This window comes from Vanessa atalanta, chromosome 4 (assembly GCF_905147765.1).
Source record: "Vanessa atalanta chromosome 4, ilVanAtal1.2, whole genome shotgun sequence".
Classification (NCBI taxonomy): domain Eukaryota; kingdom Metazoa; phylum Arthropoda; class Insecta; order Lepidoptera; family Nymphalidae; genus Vanessa; species Vanessa atalanta.
The window spans coordinates 7,150,641-7,171,902 of NC_061874.1; the positions used below are offsets into that span (position 1 = coordinate 7,150,641).

At 34.4% G+C, this 21,262-nt stretch overlaps 1 protein-coding gene across 3 annotated transcripts; it reads left to right on the top strand.

Moving 5' to 3' along the window:
- Positions 1–48: 48 nt before the first annotated feature.
- LOC125063855 lies at positions 49–21,243 on the top strand. 3 transcript variants are annotated; one of them, XM_047670520.1, is made up of 13 exons: positions 49–263; positions 9,660–9,779; positions 10,983–11,121; positions 11,401–11,548; positions 12,803–12,907; positions 13,223–13,357; positions 14,791–14,989; positions 16,038–16,227; positions 16,723–16,974; positions 18,323–18,654; positions 19,133–19,300; positions 19,523–19,714; positions 21,004–21,243. In XM_047670520.1, the coding sequence occupies exons 2-13, from the start codon at positions 9,716–9,718 to the stop codon at positions 21,093–21,095; spliced, it is 2,016 nt and encodes a 671-aa protein (XP_047526476.1). In that variant the 5' UTR covers positions 49–263; positions 9,660–9,715; the 3' UTR covers positions 21,096–21,243. The 3 variants fall into 3 exon arrangements, with proteins under 3 accessions (XP_047526476.1, XP_047526475.1, XP_047526477.1); XM_047670519.1 differs by lacking the exon at positions 49–263 and adding an exon at positions 4,462–4,874; XM_047670521.1 differs by lacking the exons at positions 49–263; positions 10,983–11,121 and having other exon boundaries at positions 9,754–9,767; positions 11,433–11,548.
- The last annotated feature ends 19 nt before the right edge of the window (positions 21,244–21,262 follow it).

A 21,262-nucleotide genomic window follows, 5' to 3' on the forward strand; every position in this document is an offset into this window, starting at 1 on the left:
TATTATTTGAAATGTTATGAACGAACCATTTCATTCAGATTTCAGTCCGTGCTAATACTCTGTATGGCGATAACGTACATAGAGTTCGTCGATCCGTTCACTGAATAAAAATATTTATATAGACATTGAGAAAATAAATGTGTAAAATTGAGGTTTTATAAAAATATTTTATAGATAAAGAATAAGAAGAAATTTAATTTGACAGTGACAAAGTGTTAAAATTCTATATTGATATATCAAAAATTGTTTGTAAATATTTATGGGTAATTAATATTTATATATCATAAATATATTTATAAATTTTCATTAAATAATTAATTATTAATTGGTATCGATTATATCCCACGTAAACACCGTTATTGTGTAATTTATGAAATATTTTTTTTAAATTACCAATGCAACTGTAAAATTTCAAATCTTCAAAATGCTACTCGTCGTATTCTCACTTATCAAATGAGTCTAAAGTAAATATGTACATATTAAAATATGTCGAAATGTGGAAAATTCTTGTTATTTAGTCAACTATTTGGCTTAATGGCAGCAAATCGCCCGCTAGACTTGCATATGCTAACCTGCTGTTGTTGTTATTAATTAATTCGAATTCTCGGATATAATTTTTAGCTGAAGTAGTTAATATTTTTGTCTAATTCTACTCCTCTACACCTAAGAAGCCTAATCAGTTTTGTTAAAGAGTTGAATTCAAAGCTTAACCGACCAGGCCACCACGGCTAAATGACGACTTGCCGATGTAGAAGTACTAACTTTTTGGCGCGAAATATCTATTATTTATTATTATTATATTAATTATAAAAATCTTATCTATTATTTTCATTTTCGTTTTCATGTCGTTTGTTTATAATAATCATTGTAATACAACTGTACCTACTAAATAAATACCGAGTGAAGGCCGAATGTTAACTTTACTTTAAAGTCAGAAGTTTAAATATTATTTTTCATGAAATACATTATTACATTATTGCGGCTCAAGACAAATTTTATGCGGCCTAGCAAATTAGGTAGTGCGCACCTTTTTATATTTGCCGGTGTAATGACCTGCTTGTAGTACAAGTCGTAGAGTGTAGGACCGTGCCTCGTAAAGCTCGTGAAGTCGTTAGTTGTGTCTGATATATCTCTAAACGTATAATAAACGTATATTGGAAATTAAGAATACACCTGTCGGCGCGTATACGTTTGCATTTATAACATGACATAATTATTTAATGTGTCTAGTCTCTGAGAGCTATGTGATATTATAATAATTTTTTACGTATATTGAGTTACAATAATTATAACGTGTAATGTTCAATGTAAATATTTCCAGGCTTCAGGCCATGTACTTACGAAATTGAAACAATTTATTATAAATGTGATTAGCGCTGAAATGATCGCATAATTTTGTATAGGCTGTTTTTTTAGAAACGGATAACTTCAAATTGAAATAAAACACAGAAAAATATTTCAATCTTCATTAAATTTTATCGTGGTCCTATTTCACAACTCCTTGAACGATTATGAAAATATAACTACCAGATTACGCCATGTATGTGCCAGCCATGGCAGCCACATGCCCGAAGTCAAATTTAAACATAAATGCCATAAAATAATCTGTCAACTAGAACTAATTTCATGGAGATCAAAAATCTATTTGTGTTGCATTTCACTTTAAAGTACTCCGCCTCTACAAACAACAATCTTCATAAACTACTTAGTTTATAGAATATTCGGTATTCGTGAGGTAAGGGTGGTCTGTGATAGAGGGTGAAATGGGCGGTGACCGCCAGGGAGTGCCACGCGACCTACATACTGTATTTTGTGTTGACAGTTATTAATAAAACTTCAGCTGCGTTCCTAGAACGCCGCGCCTATCACAAACCAACCTACTTTATTTTAATTAACTTCCAATTTTAAGGTTACAGGCTATACATAAGAATATATTTTGCGTGTAGATTAGTTGATAGAAAAAGTACCTAATAGAGTAGTAAACCACGTTTTTGACCGAGAGTATGCGGTGTTTGAATATCACTATCGTAGAAGAATAAAAGTAAAAAAAGTCTAGCGCTAGGCATTAATAGAGTTACTTTAAATGAAATAAAAATTGTTAGAACTGTTTAATTAATAATATTTTTACAAATTAAAACCAATTACAGTTACTTCGCAAAATATAAAAACAATTCGCAGCCGCCTCCTTAGTTTCATGAACTAAACGGTTTATTCCGACCTTTTTTTATTTACATTTTTTTTTGTCATTGCTATAATTATTATTATAATGATATGATGTCAGCGATGACGTAATATCATGCCGAGCTCGAAGCAGCAAACCGGTTCAGTCGCCGTCGACCTCCAATTATGCTAATGCTTTCCTCTCCACTCCTCGCCCATATGGGCTATTTAAGGCCATATAATCCTGAATTAGCTAAAACAGCCACAATAGGATATTCTTCTAAATGATTACTTCAAACACTGTTTAAGTGGATATATTTAATTTATAAATGTCCTTTAAAATAAGAACACAAATTTGAAACATGTTGTTGATAAAATTTCGTTGCCTGTTTTTATATTGAACTTTGTTTTAATTACCTCGATAGGAAACTCCTACTATCACCCAAGCAGAAAGTATTTAATGAGTAATGTAATAATAATTACGCGAGACGCGATGTAATAATAATTACTAGGTATCTAGGCACTTTATAGCTTTATAGATAGATTTCAACGTGGGCGAAGCCACGTGTTATAAATCTTATTCATCTTTATCAGATTAACCTCGGTAGTCTTTTACTAAATACCAAAAAAAATTATGTTATGTTTATGTATATATACATACATATAATTGTACACTAAAACACGGGCGCGTGTTTTCTTTTTAAATAGATGGACATTTTTAGAAAGAGGTTAAAGTTATCTTATATGTGGCATATTGATACATATAATGAATGAAATAAATTCATTTAAACCAACATATTCATAGATTCATCTCTAGTCTGCTGAAACTGGGATAACCCAAGGAATAGTGAAAAAGTTATTATAAATCTATATAGCTCTGTATGCTACACGAAGAGCTTATTTTCGGAATACGTATTGCGAGATCAGGTTTGATCTGGGACCTAGACATTGGCGTAGGAAGATACCACAAAGATATAAACAAGTTTTAAGTTTCGATGCACGCTTAACTTTGTTTTAAGCGAAGTATGAAAATGTAGATTGGTGGTAAAATGCATAATACTTTTTAGGTAAAAGTATTATGCATTTTTCGAGGCTTAAGGCTGATTTACACCCTGTTTGGATTTCGAATTCGTTTTCAAAATTTTATATTATTTTTAGAATGATGAAAAAAACATTCATTGTTCATAGTCACAATAGTGAATATACAATAATTACAGTCGATAACGCAGTGGTAGGCTTAAGTACGAATAAATTATATTTAATTGTGGTATTAGATATGTATTTTTTACCACCAAGCCTCATAAAAATGAATCAGCCGTATCAGAGTGAGCTATCTCAATTCTAATAAGTCATTCATTAGGCCTGTTTTATCACACTCATTGTTCGTGGCTATTATGGATGCTCATGGTCTCATCACTCATGCATTCATATGACAACATTAATCGGCTGATATCAGTTTCCATTCATTATACTTCAAAAGTTCTGATTGCGCCGACAAAATGATATAAATCTTTCGAACATGTTTAAAAAAAGAAAACGTTTAACTTATGTATGTACATATATATAGTTTGAAATATTGTCATATTATTTGAGTGATTTTTTTGAGAGTACAATTTTTTTTCGAAATCTAAATCGACTATATGTTTTAATTATGTTATTCAAAGAAAACGGTACCATGTCTCTAATGATAATTCAATCGTTGTCGATGTTTTTTATTATAATACAATTTGGATTTTTACTATTGTATTTCTTGGTAAATATTTAAATAATTAAAATATATTCAAATTCTGGACTGGTAGGATTTTTAAAGCTTTAAGTAGGAAAGAAGACAAGTAAATGGACCGAAATGGACAAGTAAATGGACCGATATGGAGGTGATCTCTGGAGACTGTCGCTGTAAAGATTTCCTTACACCGACATTGACATAGACTCTTTAAATCCAAACTCATATTTATAATGATTTCCTAAAAGCTTTCCTTGTACAAAAGCATTTCTATCGAAAGATCGTCTTCTTTTTTTTTGTATTTGCTTGTTATTGTTTTTTATTTTATCAATGAAAGCTTGCTGAGATTAATGAAAATGCTTTCATTATTCTATCATTTAACTAGTTCTGTTGTGTAATAACGTGTACAAATACATGTCCTTGGAATTATTATACAGTATGTTTATGCAAAGTCGTTAAAAAGGTAATGAAAACTTTTGCGATACATACATACTATGTCCGAGTACATATATGTCTTGACATTTAAGTCGCATCAAAATACTCCACGGTACGATGTAATCGCGACGTAAGCAAGTAAAAAGTAAGTGAAACGAGCACCACCATTGGCGGCCCCGTTGTTCGCGGCGTGACGGCGCGCTGTGCGGTTCTTATCGGTGCAAGACTTACTTTGCACTTATTCTGTATTTCAACCGCAGAAATATACAGCATAGTCTGTGGTTCCACTCTCTCCGTACGCGTATTAACTTACATCCAACGCAATACAGTATTTATTGAGAATATCGTGATTCCATTTCTAATGTTGAAATTGTAAAGTGTTTAAAGTTTAGTGAGTGAATGTCGTTTCAACATGTCCATAAGTTAACAATACGAGTTCAATCAAGATCAGAGAAGGAACGGAAAATAAAAGAAACGGAGTGAATCGTAAAAGCTTGTTTACATTTAATTTTAGTGGATCAGGTCTGAGAACGACGATTTTATTTCTTAATTTTAAGTAAGTTGATAATTTAATTTGGGTTTTATACATCAACTTATGTTTATGTTCATGTTAATTTGATGTATTTTTAAAAAATAGTATGATGCTCTAATTTTTTATTATTTAATTAATTGAATGATTTTGAATCGTTAAACGTTATTTAATATTTAAGACAAAATGATATATTGGTTTTTTGAGTATAAATTGCGATAAACTCAACATTATTTAAGTTTATGGTAAGTATAATAAACCAGCTCTAGAATAGAAAACATAGAGCCAGAAGAAGGAAAACATTTAAAATTTTCAAGTAAGATTAATGGATTTTAAAAAGTTGCGTCAGGTTCTTACCAATAAAAAAGATAAATGAAACCTATTTTTTGGTTAAATATATATGTCTAAATTTTTAATTATTATGATTAATCTTAAATTATAACCTTATATTACGTGGTTTCTGAAGAAATGTGTAGAAACAATATTGAAAACAAACTAGTATAATATTAATTGCAGCTCTGTTCCATTATTTATTATTCAGAATATAAAAAAATGAATACAAAAAAATCCATATAATTATATCCCAAACATGAATCAGAGCTGCATTGAATGTAATGTATGCCCGCATTTTTATAAGTTCCCCTCTTTGTATCTTACACGCTTGAAGGCTGCCTGTTTAGTGTATACACAAACCGGTGGGTTAAAAAAACGATGTCATTTCTAAAACGAGTGTCAATTGTATGTCTCTTAACATAGATTTATAATTAAAAACAAACGTTATATAGGTACATAAGTATACGGTGACAACCCTTTATTCATTAAGTTTGTTATTTATACCACAGGCTGGCTATAATATGATCGTGCATTCATGCAAATCCAACTAGGTGAATCATGTTTTGTAGTCACCGAGACGTTTTGGTAATTGATTACAAACCGCAAGTAATTATTATAGCGAGTCAGCATGCTGGGGATGACTTGTATTTCTAAAACACATGGCAACTACTGGAGCAAAACGTAATATTTTTACAATGTTATTTAATATTTAGTATATTTTATCACATAGAAAAGTAAGTTGCTTTAAATTTTACATCGTATGTGTAAACATTTATCGTAAACCTACTTATTATTATTTAACGATCGCATTCATCGGTAAATGTATTCATGTCTAAAATCGCCTGTCCCTTATGTAAGCTCGCCTGGGTAGGTACCACCCACTCATCATATTATAATTTACCGCCAAGCGGCAATACGTAGGTATTGATGTGTTCTGGTTTGAAGAATGAGTAAGCCAGTTTTACTACAGGCATAAGGAACATAACATCTCAGTTCCCATGGTCGGTGGCGCATTAGCGATATACTTAATGGTTATTTTCTTATGGCGCCTATAGTTATAGATTGTGATCCATTACGTACCATCAGGTGGCCCATTTACCCATCTGCCTACTTATGCCACAAAAATTCGTAAAAAATAAACTACGCTAAATACTGTATTATTTAAAATGACGCTTTAACCATTGTAGCATCACATTTTGTTCCTGATAATAATAACGTGTCTATGTCCATTCATTTCATATACTGAAGTTCTTATCGAATTCTCTGAGACAACAAGAAATATTGCACAAAGGTTATCGATTCGTTATACCGAGTAGAACTATTTCTCATACTGTCTCGGTCTCGATGATTAACATCTATACTATGTCTATACTAATGTTATAAATTCGTCAGTAACTCTGACTATTTTTTAGTTGTCTCATCACGACAAAACCATTGAACCTATCATGATGAAATTGCCATCGAAGAGAAAAATATTTACGTGGATGTAGCGGTAGAATCAGCTTGTTTTAAATACCATTCAAAACAAACCTATATCTCCTAATTCTAAATAAATTAAGTAAGGCGGTTGTCGCAACGAAACGATGTCACTGACCGCTTCCATTTCTATTTACCTAATTAAGCCAAAAATATATATAAGGTTTCCATACTTTTCGTTGTAATTCTAAGCTTTCTTTTTGATTACTTAATAATAAGTGATTATGGAACACGTAAGCCTGAGTCTATATTGGTTTTCATCAAAATGCAGTAACTAAATGTGAAATAAATTTTGATGACTGAAAGTCTATGACGAGCCCGAACATGTGTTCCGAATTTTAATGTATGATATGACTGACCGTTTAACTTATTGGTTTATTACGCGTTATACAACGGACGTCCGACATCTGTTCGGTTCGGTATAAGTTAAGCTTGTTAAAATTTAATTATTCATAAAATTCATGACATCGATGATCGTTATACGTTAGTTAAAAAAGAGGTTACTAATATTTTAAAATGAAAAAAATAATAATAGTAGTAACCTTTTTCAGTAGTTACGAGTAGGTTACTTTATTTAGAGTTTCATTTTAATTACTTTGAAGATCGTAGTTTACTCTAGCTAACGTAGGTTTAGTCTATATGTTTGTTATGTAATACTACTATACAATATGTTCTCACGTTTGATTAATTTATCAAAGGCCTGTGTTTGTGTGAACTGCCCTTAGAAGTCGAATGTTATAAAGCGTCGCCGGTCACGCATGGCGACGGACCTTCGCCGATTATAGCGGTGACGGCATCGTACACTCCCGACACAATCCCACTCCAGTTCGCAATAAATTGCGTTTTTTTTAAAACCTGTTTCTGTTTGCTCGACGAATTGTAAAAATATAACGGAACATATTCGATGATTGAAAGACATTTTTTTTTTCAAGTTATTAAAAAGAGTTCCACAATAACTGGTTTTTAGAAAAAAAGACTAGCTAATTCATATTTATAACAATAATTTAAAAAAATGCTTAGTACATATTAGAAATCATTAAGTTTGTTCCATCAATATACACAGTTTTGCAATATTGTACTTCCAACCCAGTGCTTTATTATATGATTTGATGGCCTTATAGCGTGCTGTGAGTCTAGAAAACAACATTTTGTCATGCAATTAAGGAATATTTAAACGCTGACGGAATCGCTGGAAAAAAAAACGATGTGCTATGAAATTCTTTGAGTAGTAGTCTATCCTAGATTCAGTAAGTATAATCGTGATTTCAAAATTGACGAAAGTAAACGTTAAAACTAAATATAAGATAAGCAAGATTTGACATATTTTTAATAATGTTAGCTTTACAGACATCTTTCAACAGATTGCTTAATGCTGTCAATCTCAGTTGAAATTTTGTAGTATGTTATTTAAACAACAAATCGTGGCTTGGCTCGAATCTTCAGCAGTCATGTGAAAACTAAGCAACGTCTACACTGGTAAAACTCATACTCAAAATATTCTTGTTAATTTCCTTTTCTATCTATCTGTCTATTAGTCTTAGTATAAATGGCGGGGCTAGACCAAAACTTTGTGTGGATACGATCAGGGTTTTAACTTATTTCGTATAAATCGCAGATGATCTTTTTTTTTGATCATTTTCATATGTATAGAAATATATATTATATGTGAGTGCGCTTAACCTCAGGAAGGTTTCATAATCCTAATAGGATATAATATATTTGATACGCAATCGGTTTAAACAGTAATTAAGCCAGTATAATTACTAGTTAACGGGCCTAAGTGGATTGACGGTGTATGGAATGGCTTTTATTTCTTCTAGAGTTAATTTATATGGACGGAGGTGACCACGTACCATCACGAGCCCTCCTGCAAGACTCGCAATTATGGTGGAATCCGCCTAACTGTAGGGCATTTCGACGTTTACGTTAAACGGATATTAACGTTATTTGACTGTTTACGAAAACATTGCAACTAACCTACTAAAACAGTCATTAAAATCTTTTCGTACTAGGCGTTATGTCCGAAATCCGTAGAAAACAAACTACTACATTAAATTAATAAACAAACAGCAAAACTATAAAAAGTTTCTTGTCATAACACGAATAGTGAGTAAAGTTACGTAAAAAAATATAGGTTGTTTATTTTTACAATCTATAAAATTATTGTTTTGCGTTACTAATATTACAAAAATGTTAAAACTTCTTTTGTTCAATATTTTTCCTCACCTATGTTTGCTTTCAACGAAGTTTTTTTATTGAATAGCAGTTCTTTTAAAAATAACATGCTTAAGACAGTATAAATCCTTGACTTTTTGTGATTAAAAGCTAACATTTCATTGCGTTGTCGACTCGTAATAGATGTGAGGTCATTAAGACCTTAAGCAATATATTGAATAAAGTTTAATTTAGAATTTATGAAGCATAAATCAATATTAATTCTGTATAATAAACTGACGCTATAAGTCATTTCATGTCGAGTTAGGTTGAAAAAACAATAGGCCTTGTGAACATGTTGTCGGAGTTAAAACCACTCGTAGGCAATGTCGCAATGAGTTCACGACAATAGATGCTCACGTCATTTCGGGACACCTATTTTAAAACCAATGTTCAATGTGCTCAGATATTCAGATATCCCCCCCTTCTTTAGTTACTATGAAATGTCACATGTGGGCGAGTAAAGACGATGCCGTTTATACTCTGCGACTAAAACTTAGGATATATTTTTAATTTAGATCAATAACGTGTAAAATATCGTATAAACTAAAACTCTCCTTTAATATAATACAACGTCTCAGACAGGATGTTGGCAGTTTATATAATTTACTTTAATATGAGTATTAAAATTAGACATAACTTTTTGTCTATTCAATTATATCGATATCGAAAATGTGCTAACTATTCTCTTTTTATTTTTCTTCGATATATTTTATAATAATCGGTACTTAGGCAGTTTTGTATTTCATTGTGTTATATTTTGATCTTTGAACTTAATTTTTTTTCCAGGTACAAAATGTTGAAACATTTAATGACTTAACTAAGGTGCTAGAAAAAAACTAAAAATGAAGCAACTCGTGAATAAGAATCTCATTACACTGAAATGTGTGCTCTTCTGTTTCCTTTCAGGTAACGTATTCAAATATATTATTGCTATAGACGAAATAGTAAACGAATAATATTGAACAGAACATTTTAAGGTATAACTTGGAACCGAAAAAATAGTAGTAGTAGATTATTCAGAAAATAAATTTATCCATTTTCACCATGTAGAAGAAAGAGGTAGGTCCTACCTATAAATGACTAAACTGCTCAACCTACAGTTTTCTTAAGGAAAAAATCGGTTCTTGTTCCACCTAGTGCGGAAAGGTGGATGATATGTTTCCTCGCTATGTTTTTCTTCACCGCCGATAAATTATAAACACAATGTAAGCATGAAATATTACCCAACGCAAAATACAAAATTAAAAGCGTTCAAAAATATATCTGTCAATCAAATTAGAAGTAAAGTAATACTGGTTTCTGGATTTAAATTGTAAACAACATTCATTTTAAAATATCATCATAAAAATCAGATTTAGAAGTTTTAACGGTTTTGAACTCCCATCATGTAGGGTACATTAATTTACTAACAAGTTTTGTATGAGAAAGCGGATATCCGTTATATTATATGAATAAATATTCGAATGTCATTTAATTTTCGTCGAAGAAGTTTTATTCTGATATTTAGAAGTACAAAAATAAAATAAGTTTTCATCAATCAATAGCAATAGTTGGGTCACGATAAAAAGTGGTCCAATGGCAAGCGTCGTGCTGTATCGCATCGTAATGCCCGCATACAGTGTTGCAACCTTCCTTCTAAGGATTGTGGTCTCCTTATAGGTATAGCTATAGAATGATTTAGGGACCGTTCACCTCGAGCTCCGCTACTGCATTGCGTTCCGGAATAATGGCACGATACTTGTATGGGATGTGTGCCATTTGGAGATAGCCGTATCACACGACGCTTCTTATTTTTGATGCAGCTAAGACAGGAATTTGTTAGTTTGAGTTGTCTAATAAAAAAATATTTTGATAAATATAAATGAAATTAAATGAATCTATAACATTGTCCAGTTTAATTAGCGAATTAACATTGATTATTATGTATTCTTATATGTATGTTGTATTTAAAAGTAAGAAATTCAAGCGGAGCATCTCGAATGTTTATTTTCAAAATTCTAATATTGTTATTTATATTTTTGCAATTGATTTAAAAATATAAATAACAATATTAACTACACTACGGCGTAAAATTGTATGATTCGCTAATAATTTATTTTTGTGTCATAGGTATTGGGTCGATATACCCATTCCTACCACTGCACATTCTCTCAGTGGGCTTGGACCGAGGAGAAGCTCGACTGATATCAGCAGTTGCGCCCTGCATCGCATTATTGGGTCCTGCGATACTCGGACCGCTAATTGACAAGTGAGAAATATATGATAAGAAAATGTAAAATTAAGTCTATGTAAAAGAAGCAAGCTTGAACTGCATATTTCTCATGCCTAACACCCGACCAACTCCTAAAACTCGAACGAAGCCTACCAATAGTTTAAATTCCATTCATAATGTTTTAAGATCCTTCAAGCCTTTTAAGTTAGACACGGAGCACGCTAAGGCAATAGATATATCCTTGTTCTTGATCATTCTATTAATTGTCTAAAGAATATTGTTTACCTTATATTCATGTTAAATTCACTTGGACAGATTGTCAGTTGGCCGAGGGTCCACCGGAGGAGGAACTGGCCCCAGCGGCTCTGGGAAGCTGTTACGAGTAGTCACCGCCGTGTGTCTTATATTGAGTGCCTTATTCTACACGCTGCTGTTAGCGGTGCCCTACACGGAACGACATGAGGTAACAAATATATTTTTACTAAACGTGTACTTTATGTACTAATGTTTTAAAAAGAAAATAACACAATATTATTCAATTTGTAGTTACCGGTGTATGTGCGAAAGGTTTTTTGTGGCCTTAATAAGACGTTATTTTAATAGGGTTAAGTATTTGAATTTTTAGTCTAAACCTTTTTTTTTGAAAATTTTAAGATTATTATCGTTGAATTGACCTCGATATAAATAAAATCAATCAGAAAACACAATTATTTCCTTAACAATTTCTTTTCGCTTATGTAATCCTTATTCCAATTCGGGAGGATACTTTTTTACAACGAAAGGAATAATTCTGCAACAATTTGCAGATCCAATGGGTGTAAAACTAGAGCGAAATTATTTGCCATTGAGTGAAATATAAATACAATTGGTCGATGATTTTGTTTTTAAAATGTTAGCCATTTGTTAGAAATGTTCTTTATTTGATATAAGATTAGCTGGGGTTGGCCGTGTATATCGAGCACACATGCCCACCACCCATCTACACCAACAAATGTAAAACACGATAAAAACTTCTAAACTAGGTTATAACCTGAATCATAGAAATCGGTATGTCAGTAGGTAACAGGTAACACACACGAGACCCATGCAATCCTTATGTCTCAAGGTAATAACGAATAGGTTTAATTATAAAATGCTAAGTGTAATAAAAAAGTTATGGGTAGGGCTTTTGCACTGTATTTCATACGCGAATTAATAACTCTCTTCACGTGAGTTCGAATAGTTTTAACTAAATCCTATTAAGAAGGTTTTGTCACAAAGGATGTTACTGATCGGTATCGACTTTATCGAAGTTTTTTGACAATTTTGAAGAGACTACGAAATAGGAATGTTGGTTCAGATTTTCAATCTAATTTTATAAACGCGAAAGCAAATCTGTCAGTTACTTCGTCACGCTTACACTGCTGAACCGATTTAGATTTAACGTGGTATGGAGATAGTTTGAGTCCCGGGGAAGGCAATAGGCCTTTTTAATCGAAGAGTTAAATGAGGAGTGACGGTTCGTGTGCTATATATAAAATTTTATAAATACGCGCATATAAAGCCACAATTTCAGCTAGTATGTATACAAGTAGGGGTTGAGTCGCCGTGAGTAACTTGACACATATCATCTTAATAATGTATGTGCCACAATTATTAAACTTCTTACTATGGGTACGATGTATATATTGCATGGAGTCTGTTTCTGTACATTTAAAAAATTATTATTGGTCAACAGGCTCGTCGTCCCCAAGTATTGTTCATGTGTGACGCGGATGGCGCTTATGTGATGCAAGAAGTATGCACAGAGGGCATGCGATGCAACCGATGGGAGGGAGAGAAGGTGATTTAACTTTAAATATTGGCATTTTATATATCACTTATTTATTAGCAAGTCTTGCTTTAACTTTTGTAAAATTTATTTGATCAATGTACTATACCTACTGTATATAAATTTCTTCTCAGCTTAATATGACTTTTTTTCCTTACTTATTGTCGTCTTGAACGATTAGATTCGTCTAATATTCTCATAATATAACCATTTTGGTTTCATGATGAGAAAGCAAGGCAAACAAACAAATTCATTTTAATGTTTGTAATATAAGAAAAGAAAGTTTGATCAAATAGAACTGTTTGCATAATCTTCTGTCCGTGCCAGTCGGGGGTGCTGGCCGTGAGCGCGTGTGAGTACGGCTGCGCGGACGACAACATGACGTGGGTGACGCGACCCTTCACCACCACGTCCACCACCACCACGCTCAGCCCCATGTACAACAGCGTCGCCAACGCCACCGTGAGTTTTCATACAAAGACTTGCAGGACTTTTTTAAAATATCTGCATTTATCATGTCGTATAATTACTAAATTCCAATGGCAAGAGGAATAAAGTTAAACAAACCTTAAATTTAAATATTCAATTCGCTTTACTTATACGAACAACTCTTGATTAATTTATATTTATTTATAATACAAGACTATACCACTTAAATGCTTGTATCCAACTTCAACTTTACTATCAAAGTTCTGATAACAAGTGCATCGACATTAAAACGCCATTTTTTCAAGATTTTATAATGATTACCATATATTAATTATTTGAGATATAAGATAAAATAGATTTTTTAAATTTTATTTTTATTCCTCCTGCATTTAGAATCGGCTATAGACGACACTCATCCATTACCCAGTAATATTAACTTAAAAGAGTAACATAGGTTATTACCAGTTATTATTAGAATAAATCATTTTACCATCTAATCCACGAGTAGGTACTTTATTTTGTCGATTTCAAGCGACATAGCTAACTATGATTAAATAGAAAACATTAGTTCTGTTGACGATTTCTACTTAATACTTATCGGCTTTAATCAACGCGAAGACCAGAACCGAATAATCAGAATATTATGTAGCGACATAAGGTAGTTAACAAAAAGTGTTTTTTCTTTCAACGTTATAATATAAAATCAAAAAATATATTCCATAACATAAACAAGAATGATTAAAGACATATAAATATAAAAAGATAATAACCTCTTTGGTTAAAAAAAAGAAAATATACTAAAATTAGATTAGATACTGTACTTCCGCACATTGTAGCGAGCATATTTAGTCGCGCATCAACGCCTGTCTAGGTGTTTCTTATCCGCAATCGACGCTTAACGATTCATAGCATAAAGCCACGTTTTTTATACTTTAAATAAAGATATTTTTTTAAAAAAAAATACCGTATATTTATATATTTCAGACTTACATAACTTAACTAAAAATATTTAAATTGCCGCGTGGATACTTAACTCGAATGGAAGTTGTGACTGGTCTTGTAATTGAACTAAGAAAGTATATTGCTATGAAATTAATAAAGAAACGTAACTTGTACATTTTACACTACTCAGTAAGTCAAATATATGTATATTCTATTGTTCTATATTAGTCTATTCCAATCGAAGAAGAAATAAAGATGAATATTTTGTTAACATGGCTTTTTCCTATTGTGGTTGGAATAGCTATAGGTACATTCTAAATGAGCTTACGCGTGCCATAAGAGTAAATAGCTACTAAGAAACAGACAAAATAAATGAACTAAGTATCAAAACTGGTTAGTCCGAATATCATTGTAACAGATCCCGCATTATACGGGTACGGATTATATAGGAACAATGTATTACTGAAAGTCTGTGTTTCAATTTACTACCAAAATACTATTAAGTATTAATATAATCGTAACAGTCTCCAGCTCCGCTGGTGACGGACGAGGGTGAAGGCGATGACGACTTCGAGTTCAATCCGCCGCACCTGTGCTACAACGGCCAGTGTCTCGTGTACATGCAGCACGCTGCCAGGATGCGCGTGCCGCTAGCGCTGATCGCGCCGGAACCGCCCCAGGATAACTCGACCATGGAAAACAATTGGTGCACATATCGCACAGGTGAGCTATCATTGTAACGACAAAAACATTGTGACACAAGGGAACAATATTATCTGTCACAATGCTTTATAATCTTTGACATTAAATAGAAAATAATGTAGTTCAACTGTATGCAGGCCTTTAGCAGCTCATGTGGAACTCGCATATTTAAAACAAACATAAAGATTAATTTGAGTGGAAATATTACAAAGTAGTACTATAATGTTTCTTTTTAGTATTTCCGTAGAAAATGTGTGGACACGATTCTTCCGTCGGTACGTCACGATACGTCACCATTTCTTGTCAAAGAGAAAATTTGATTTTTGTTTTGTCATGATATTCTACTCCCGGTTACCTGGCATATATAAATAGATTTACATGGCAGAATTTTACGAATGAAATAAGCAGGTCTTTTCTGAGTACGAGATGAATAATTAAAACAAATTAACCATCACAATAATTATGAGAGATATACACTCTGAGATCTGAACATCATTGATATATTTTTTTAAATATCAATGTCTAAATAAATAAGCAGTTTGTGTACCTATTCCCTTTTTTTTAATTGTGATTGATTTTCTTACAATAAGTTTTTTAAAGATATTTGTGGAATATTATATAAAGCTCGTCTTTTTTAGACTACGTACCCGGAACTATCTGCAGTGCTGTGATGGATATAAATTGTAGTTTTTGTGTGAATCATATCATAGCCGTCATCAATACTCCAGTACCTTTTTGTCCGTTTGTCAACCGGTTTTTCCTGTAGTTCTATAGAGTTTAGTAACATTTATTAAAAAAAATTGAAATGAGTATTCTCATTTCTCAGAATTAAATACTGATCAAATTGAAATTTTTGTAGAATTATAACTAAAAATCGTAATAAAAATATAACCTTTTAATTTCGTATTGTATTTCCGTTAATTACTTGAATTGAATCGAGCCATGATTTGGCAACAAACATAATTACCCAAATTTCGAGTTCGGTCGGGTCGGTCGCGCTAGCAGTAGCGCGATTTTCGATACCGACCGTGGTCGGGGCTACGAGTGCTACAAGTGCGCGTGCCCGCAGGCGGCCCGTCCAAGTGCCCGGTGCCGGCCGAGCGGCTGGCGGCGCTGGGCGCGGGCGCGGCGTGTCGCGCGGCCGTGCGCTGCCAGGTGCTCGACCCGTACGACGAGCCGGGCGGCGTGCTGGCCGACGCCGAGTGCCGCCTCGTCGTGGGCGACCCCGCCTACTCCTTCTGGACCTACTTCGTCATCAGGTGCGGCCCGAACTCTTATTCTGCATTCACAAGTAGCCATTCGTTATAACACTCCGATATAACATAGTGAAACAAGTGAAACTAATTACTAAGTGAACTATCGACGAGAATATTTAACTTCATTGTTATTATGAGTCGTTTTAGATTACTAGTCGTGCAGAATATTCCACTGATATTACAATGATCATGTGTCAGAGAATTAGTGAATCATTGAAATAATCAGTTTTAGATGTTTCTGAAACATGAATACGCAAAAATATCAGTATTTTTAATACACTTTTATTAGGTTGACTTATTAACAATTTTCAAGACGTCAATAGGAATGCAATACATGATCGTAGAGAGATTATGGTCACGGTACGGGAGTGTACACTGACATTACAACTTCAAGGCTCCCAAGTGTTACTAATACAATTTTGAGAGACAAATCAAAACACCTGTTATGCTGGCTTCTGATAAAGGCAGCATATTATAATTTATTTTTATTGGTAACAGGATATTTGCGGATATTTGGCCAACAGCAGCATTAGCACTGCTGGGTGCAGCATGTGTTATAGCCACCAGAGAGACCTCACTGGGACGAGGAGACGTTGGCAGGCAAATGGCATTCGGAACTTTAGGATTGGCTATCTTCCCGCCACTGGCTGGATTTGCAGCAACGCAAATGCCAGACACGCCATACTTGGTACCATTCTTGATGCACGCTATATTCATGGTGATCGGAGCGATCATATTGCTGGTGGACACGTAAGTAGACATTTGTTGTTTGCAACATCATCATTAGATCGCCTTTATTTCGTTTGTTTGTGGCCGTGTGATTTTCTTCCATTCCTACCTATAAATTTTCATATCATCAGTAACTCCCCTCTTCTACATGTAACACACATAGACCATCCACCTGTTTTCGGTCTTCCTCTTACGGTGTAGGTATTCATACCTATTTAACATAATTCTCATAATATGACGTTAAATTAAATGTGATAAAATATTTCATGTTATCATTTTTGTCGTTGTATCGTTTTTAATTCTTTAAGTAAAAATTTCTTAATCTATCTATTCTCGTGTCTCAAAATTCTCATCTTGGCAGATCTATTTTTCTTTAATTCGTAACAATCCATACCTACATCAAAATTCTGAAATTGTTTCATAATATATTCCCTTTAGTTTAAGTGGAACTGGGGTTCTGCAAGTAATTCATCTACCATTAGCTGTGTTAGCTTCTTAATTTTGGATTTGATTTAAATTAAGATGGGTAGACATCATATCTAGGTAGATAAAGCATAAGGGATACAAAACCGCGCGGCTAATTCATTCGTAAGAACAATTCGTTGATCGGTTGAATGCAGTCACGTAAACAATGATTGTGCTGTATTAAAACAACTTAAAAAAACCGGGCAAAACTATTTATTCATCCAGTTACGGTTTTAGATTTTGTAATTCTATTATTGGTTACAGATTTTGACGTGGGTATTTGTAATATAGTATTAGTAAATGATTGTTTTCATATATCACTTATTTTTATATGATATCATCAATACGTCGATAGGTTAAACGTGTAATGAGTTGATTTTTACTATTATTACATAACCGCGAAGCATACTTGATAAAGATTGCATTAGTGTAACATTGTTATAAATGTAGAGTTGTGCGACTTGTGCGATAGCAAACATGTTTCATACCAATGCAAATCATGAAAAAACCTAATGAAAATTCATCATGAGTACTTAAACTACTTAAAAAACATTTAAAATATTGTCTGAAAAATGTGTACTTACATTGTTTTTTTTAATAGTTATGTATCCTGTTTATGTTCTGTTTTGATGTATGCAAAGTGCACTTAGTACTCGTGTAGGAATTTTTAAGTATTCATAATTCAAAACATTTGCAAATTTAACCATCGTCGAGACTTTTAGAATGTTTAGTGATGATATGAAGTTCTGTGAAAAAATTTAAATACAATTATGTTGGCTGTTAATAATTACAACTGGAAAAAAAATCCACTGCTAACGCAATTTGTATGTCTTTATTGTTAAACACGGATAAATACAGATATAATGAATAACCGGAGGGGGCTACGAATGTGTGACGTTTGCAGACGCATGCCGCTGTCGACGCCCGAGTGGTGGTGGCACACGGCGACGGGCGCGCTGGCGCTGCCGCTGAGCGCGGTGCGGCGCTACGGCGCGGAGACGGCGGCCGTGTTCGCGGTGGTGGCGCTGCTGGGCGCGCTGTGGAGCGCCATCGACGCCTACCTGCCGTGGACCGTGGCGGCGCTCAACGGCACGGCGCTGGAGGCCGGCCTCACGCTCACGGCGGGCGCGCTGCCGGCCGTGCCCGCGCTGTGGTGGGCCGAGGCGCTCGTCGACTACGTGGGCCACTCCAACGTCTTCATCACCGCCTTCACCTTCTACTGTCTGCGCTACACGGGTCGGTGCCGCTTTGGCTTCTCGTTTCGCATTCTACTCTTTAGCCATGACCACGCTGACGTTTCCGACGTGAACTTTGATCTTTTTTTACCACCACCAGATTGGAATTTAGATATGATTGATAATTCCTTACCCGACTAAATAATATAGCCTAATGCACTCCTTATTAATAATTTTAGATTTGTCTTTGAAAACTTAAATATAACATAATTAATATAGCAGCATCAATGCCAAACCATGAAAATTGAGAGATTTCACAAAATTTCAAACAATAAGAATTTTGTAAACCTCTGCCACATACCATACAATACCGATAATTACCGGTGTTGTATGATAATAAATTGTAATTAATTATTTACTCCGAAGGAGGTCACTTAAATTGTAATGTAAATTAACAAAAGTAAGACAGAACTATAGCAGTCACTCGACTCTCATATAAATAACTATTTACACAATTTAAATATATTTTCTTATTCCAGGTCTCGCTTACAGTGAGTCATATTCTTGGGTCGTGGTTTGCGAACTATTAGAAGTTTTCACATTAAGTCTCGTGTGGGTGACGGCCATGCTGTACTTCCGACACCTCGTACCCAAGAAGTATACGACGACTGGACAAGCGCTGCCTGTGATTGCACACTTCTGTATCGGTAAGTCAATAACGCATAGTGATTTTTTTTACTTTATTTGCCCATATGCACTAGTATTTACCATCGAGGATAAATAGTTTTGACGATTCTCTTTCGACCCGGAAGTACGCAGCTCGTAAAAATTAATTACTAAGTATTTTATTGCTCGATTTCTTATTAAGCGGCAAAAATATTTATGAACAATTTCGCCCTACCACTGCAATGTCGCTGTCGCTGTGGCAGGTCGCTGCATCGGCGCCATAGTGAGCGGGCTGGTGTCGCTGGAGCAGCCGCTGGAGTCCCTGCGCAGCGTGTACCGCGCGCTGGGCGTGACGGCGCTGCTGGCGGCCGCGGTGTACCTCGCGCTCTACCACCTGCTGCTGGCGCCGCGCTGCGCCGCGCCCGCCGTCGCGCCGCCGCACCACCTGCTGCAAGGTGACCACACGCCACACGCACCCACACCACTACATACCACACCTACCCACACGCTCAAAACGCAAAAAGATTATTAGTTATATAACTAACGAATTAAAATGAATGTGGAATTTATATTTAAAAATTGCAATTGCGTCTTACACTGTATACCTACTTAGAAATATTTCAATAGACACGTGGATAAGATAATGAGGCTTGCCGTAAGTTGTATTAGTTCAGTACGGACGGAGGGATTGCATTGAATATCATTATTTAAAAGAGGATCCGAAATATCTATCTACCTCGCATGCTTAATTTTATAACTCATACTAAATAGTAACACTGGATAAATTGACGCCAAAAAACCATTTACGATTTTGCTAGAATGGTATATAAATCCACTTCGCTTGCAAGTTGCAAGCAGTGATCTAGAGAATTTTCTTCCCCCTTAAAAATATTAGACTTTATCATGGGCCAGGCGCCAAATGTAATAAAATGGCGTGCAAATATTTATAGGATGACACCGACTCTCGTATATATGTCAAAACATGAGTATTAAGCTACTCCTTTTCATATGCATACGGCTCGACGTCGTGCCGCATCAACTCCTTCACATGTATCTACTTTGTTTACGCACTGTCACGGCCGCAGCAGTTTAGTTAGTTGTTTATTATTTAATGGGACGGATAGTGCTTATAGCCTTACTCCCATTATATGTAACGTGAGAGAATATATTGGATTCGTCCATTCGGTGCTATGAGATATCCATCATGAGGATCCATCCTACAAAGTTTTAATTTTCTTAAACATTCCGGCGAATGTCGCAAGGAATTTCCGCACTCGTCCGTGACGGCTTATGATCGTGTTCATGTGAACGAGTCGATATATGTATGAATGTCTGTAAGACCGTTGCCGCGGCGAACCCGCGTTTGTGGTGAACGAGGACGGGTGACTCACGGCGCGGTCGCGCGGGCCGTGTGACAGCTGTCATCACAGCTCATACATTAATACTTTACTTCTCAATATGTTTTTGTATATTGACTATCATTTGCCGCGTACTTTATGTGGCACTACGATTTATGAAAATTATTAAACTATTTAATATTTGTAATTTATATATAAAGCTAGCACAGTGGAGGGACAAGTTAATGGTAAAGGTATGTGTGGGTTATTGCATAAAAGGCACGAGAAAAATATTATAATGCACTAACCGTTTTGCATGAACATCTACTTATTGTTGTCGTGTACAGGTATACATGTGACGATTTGAAAATATTCCAAATATTAATCTTTATAATTAAAAATTACAGGTCTGAATGCAAATGGCGGTTCCAACGGCAACTATTCACCGATGCGAGTCTATCACGAGGAACGCTCGCGGAAGGGACATTTCCGTTATTGAGTCATTTTAAATTATACTGTTGTTTTTTTTGTATTTTAATACTTCATCTATGTAAGTTTTCCGACAAGTGCATAATTGTGATATAACTACTTCTTTACTAATGAGCCTGATTCAATCAGTTTAATATTTAAGCTTAAATATTTTAACGCCTATTTGCATTTTAAATA

Excerpts from the sequence above, each read along its gene's own strand:
- LOC125063855 (XM_047670520.1), top strand. The coding sequence starts at position 9,716 with ATGAAGCAACTCGTGAATAAGAATCTCATTACACTGAAATGTGTGCTC. Across the intron at positions 13,358-14,790 it reads ACAGCGTCGCCAACGCCACC|TCTCCAGCTCCGCTGGTGAC; the intron begins GTGAGTTTTCAT and ends TAATCGTAACAG. Across the intron at positions 19,715-21,003 it reads GCCGCACCACCTGCTGCAAG|GTCTGAATGCAAATGGCGGT; the intron begins GTGACCACACGC and ends TAAAAATTACAG.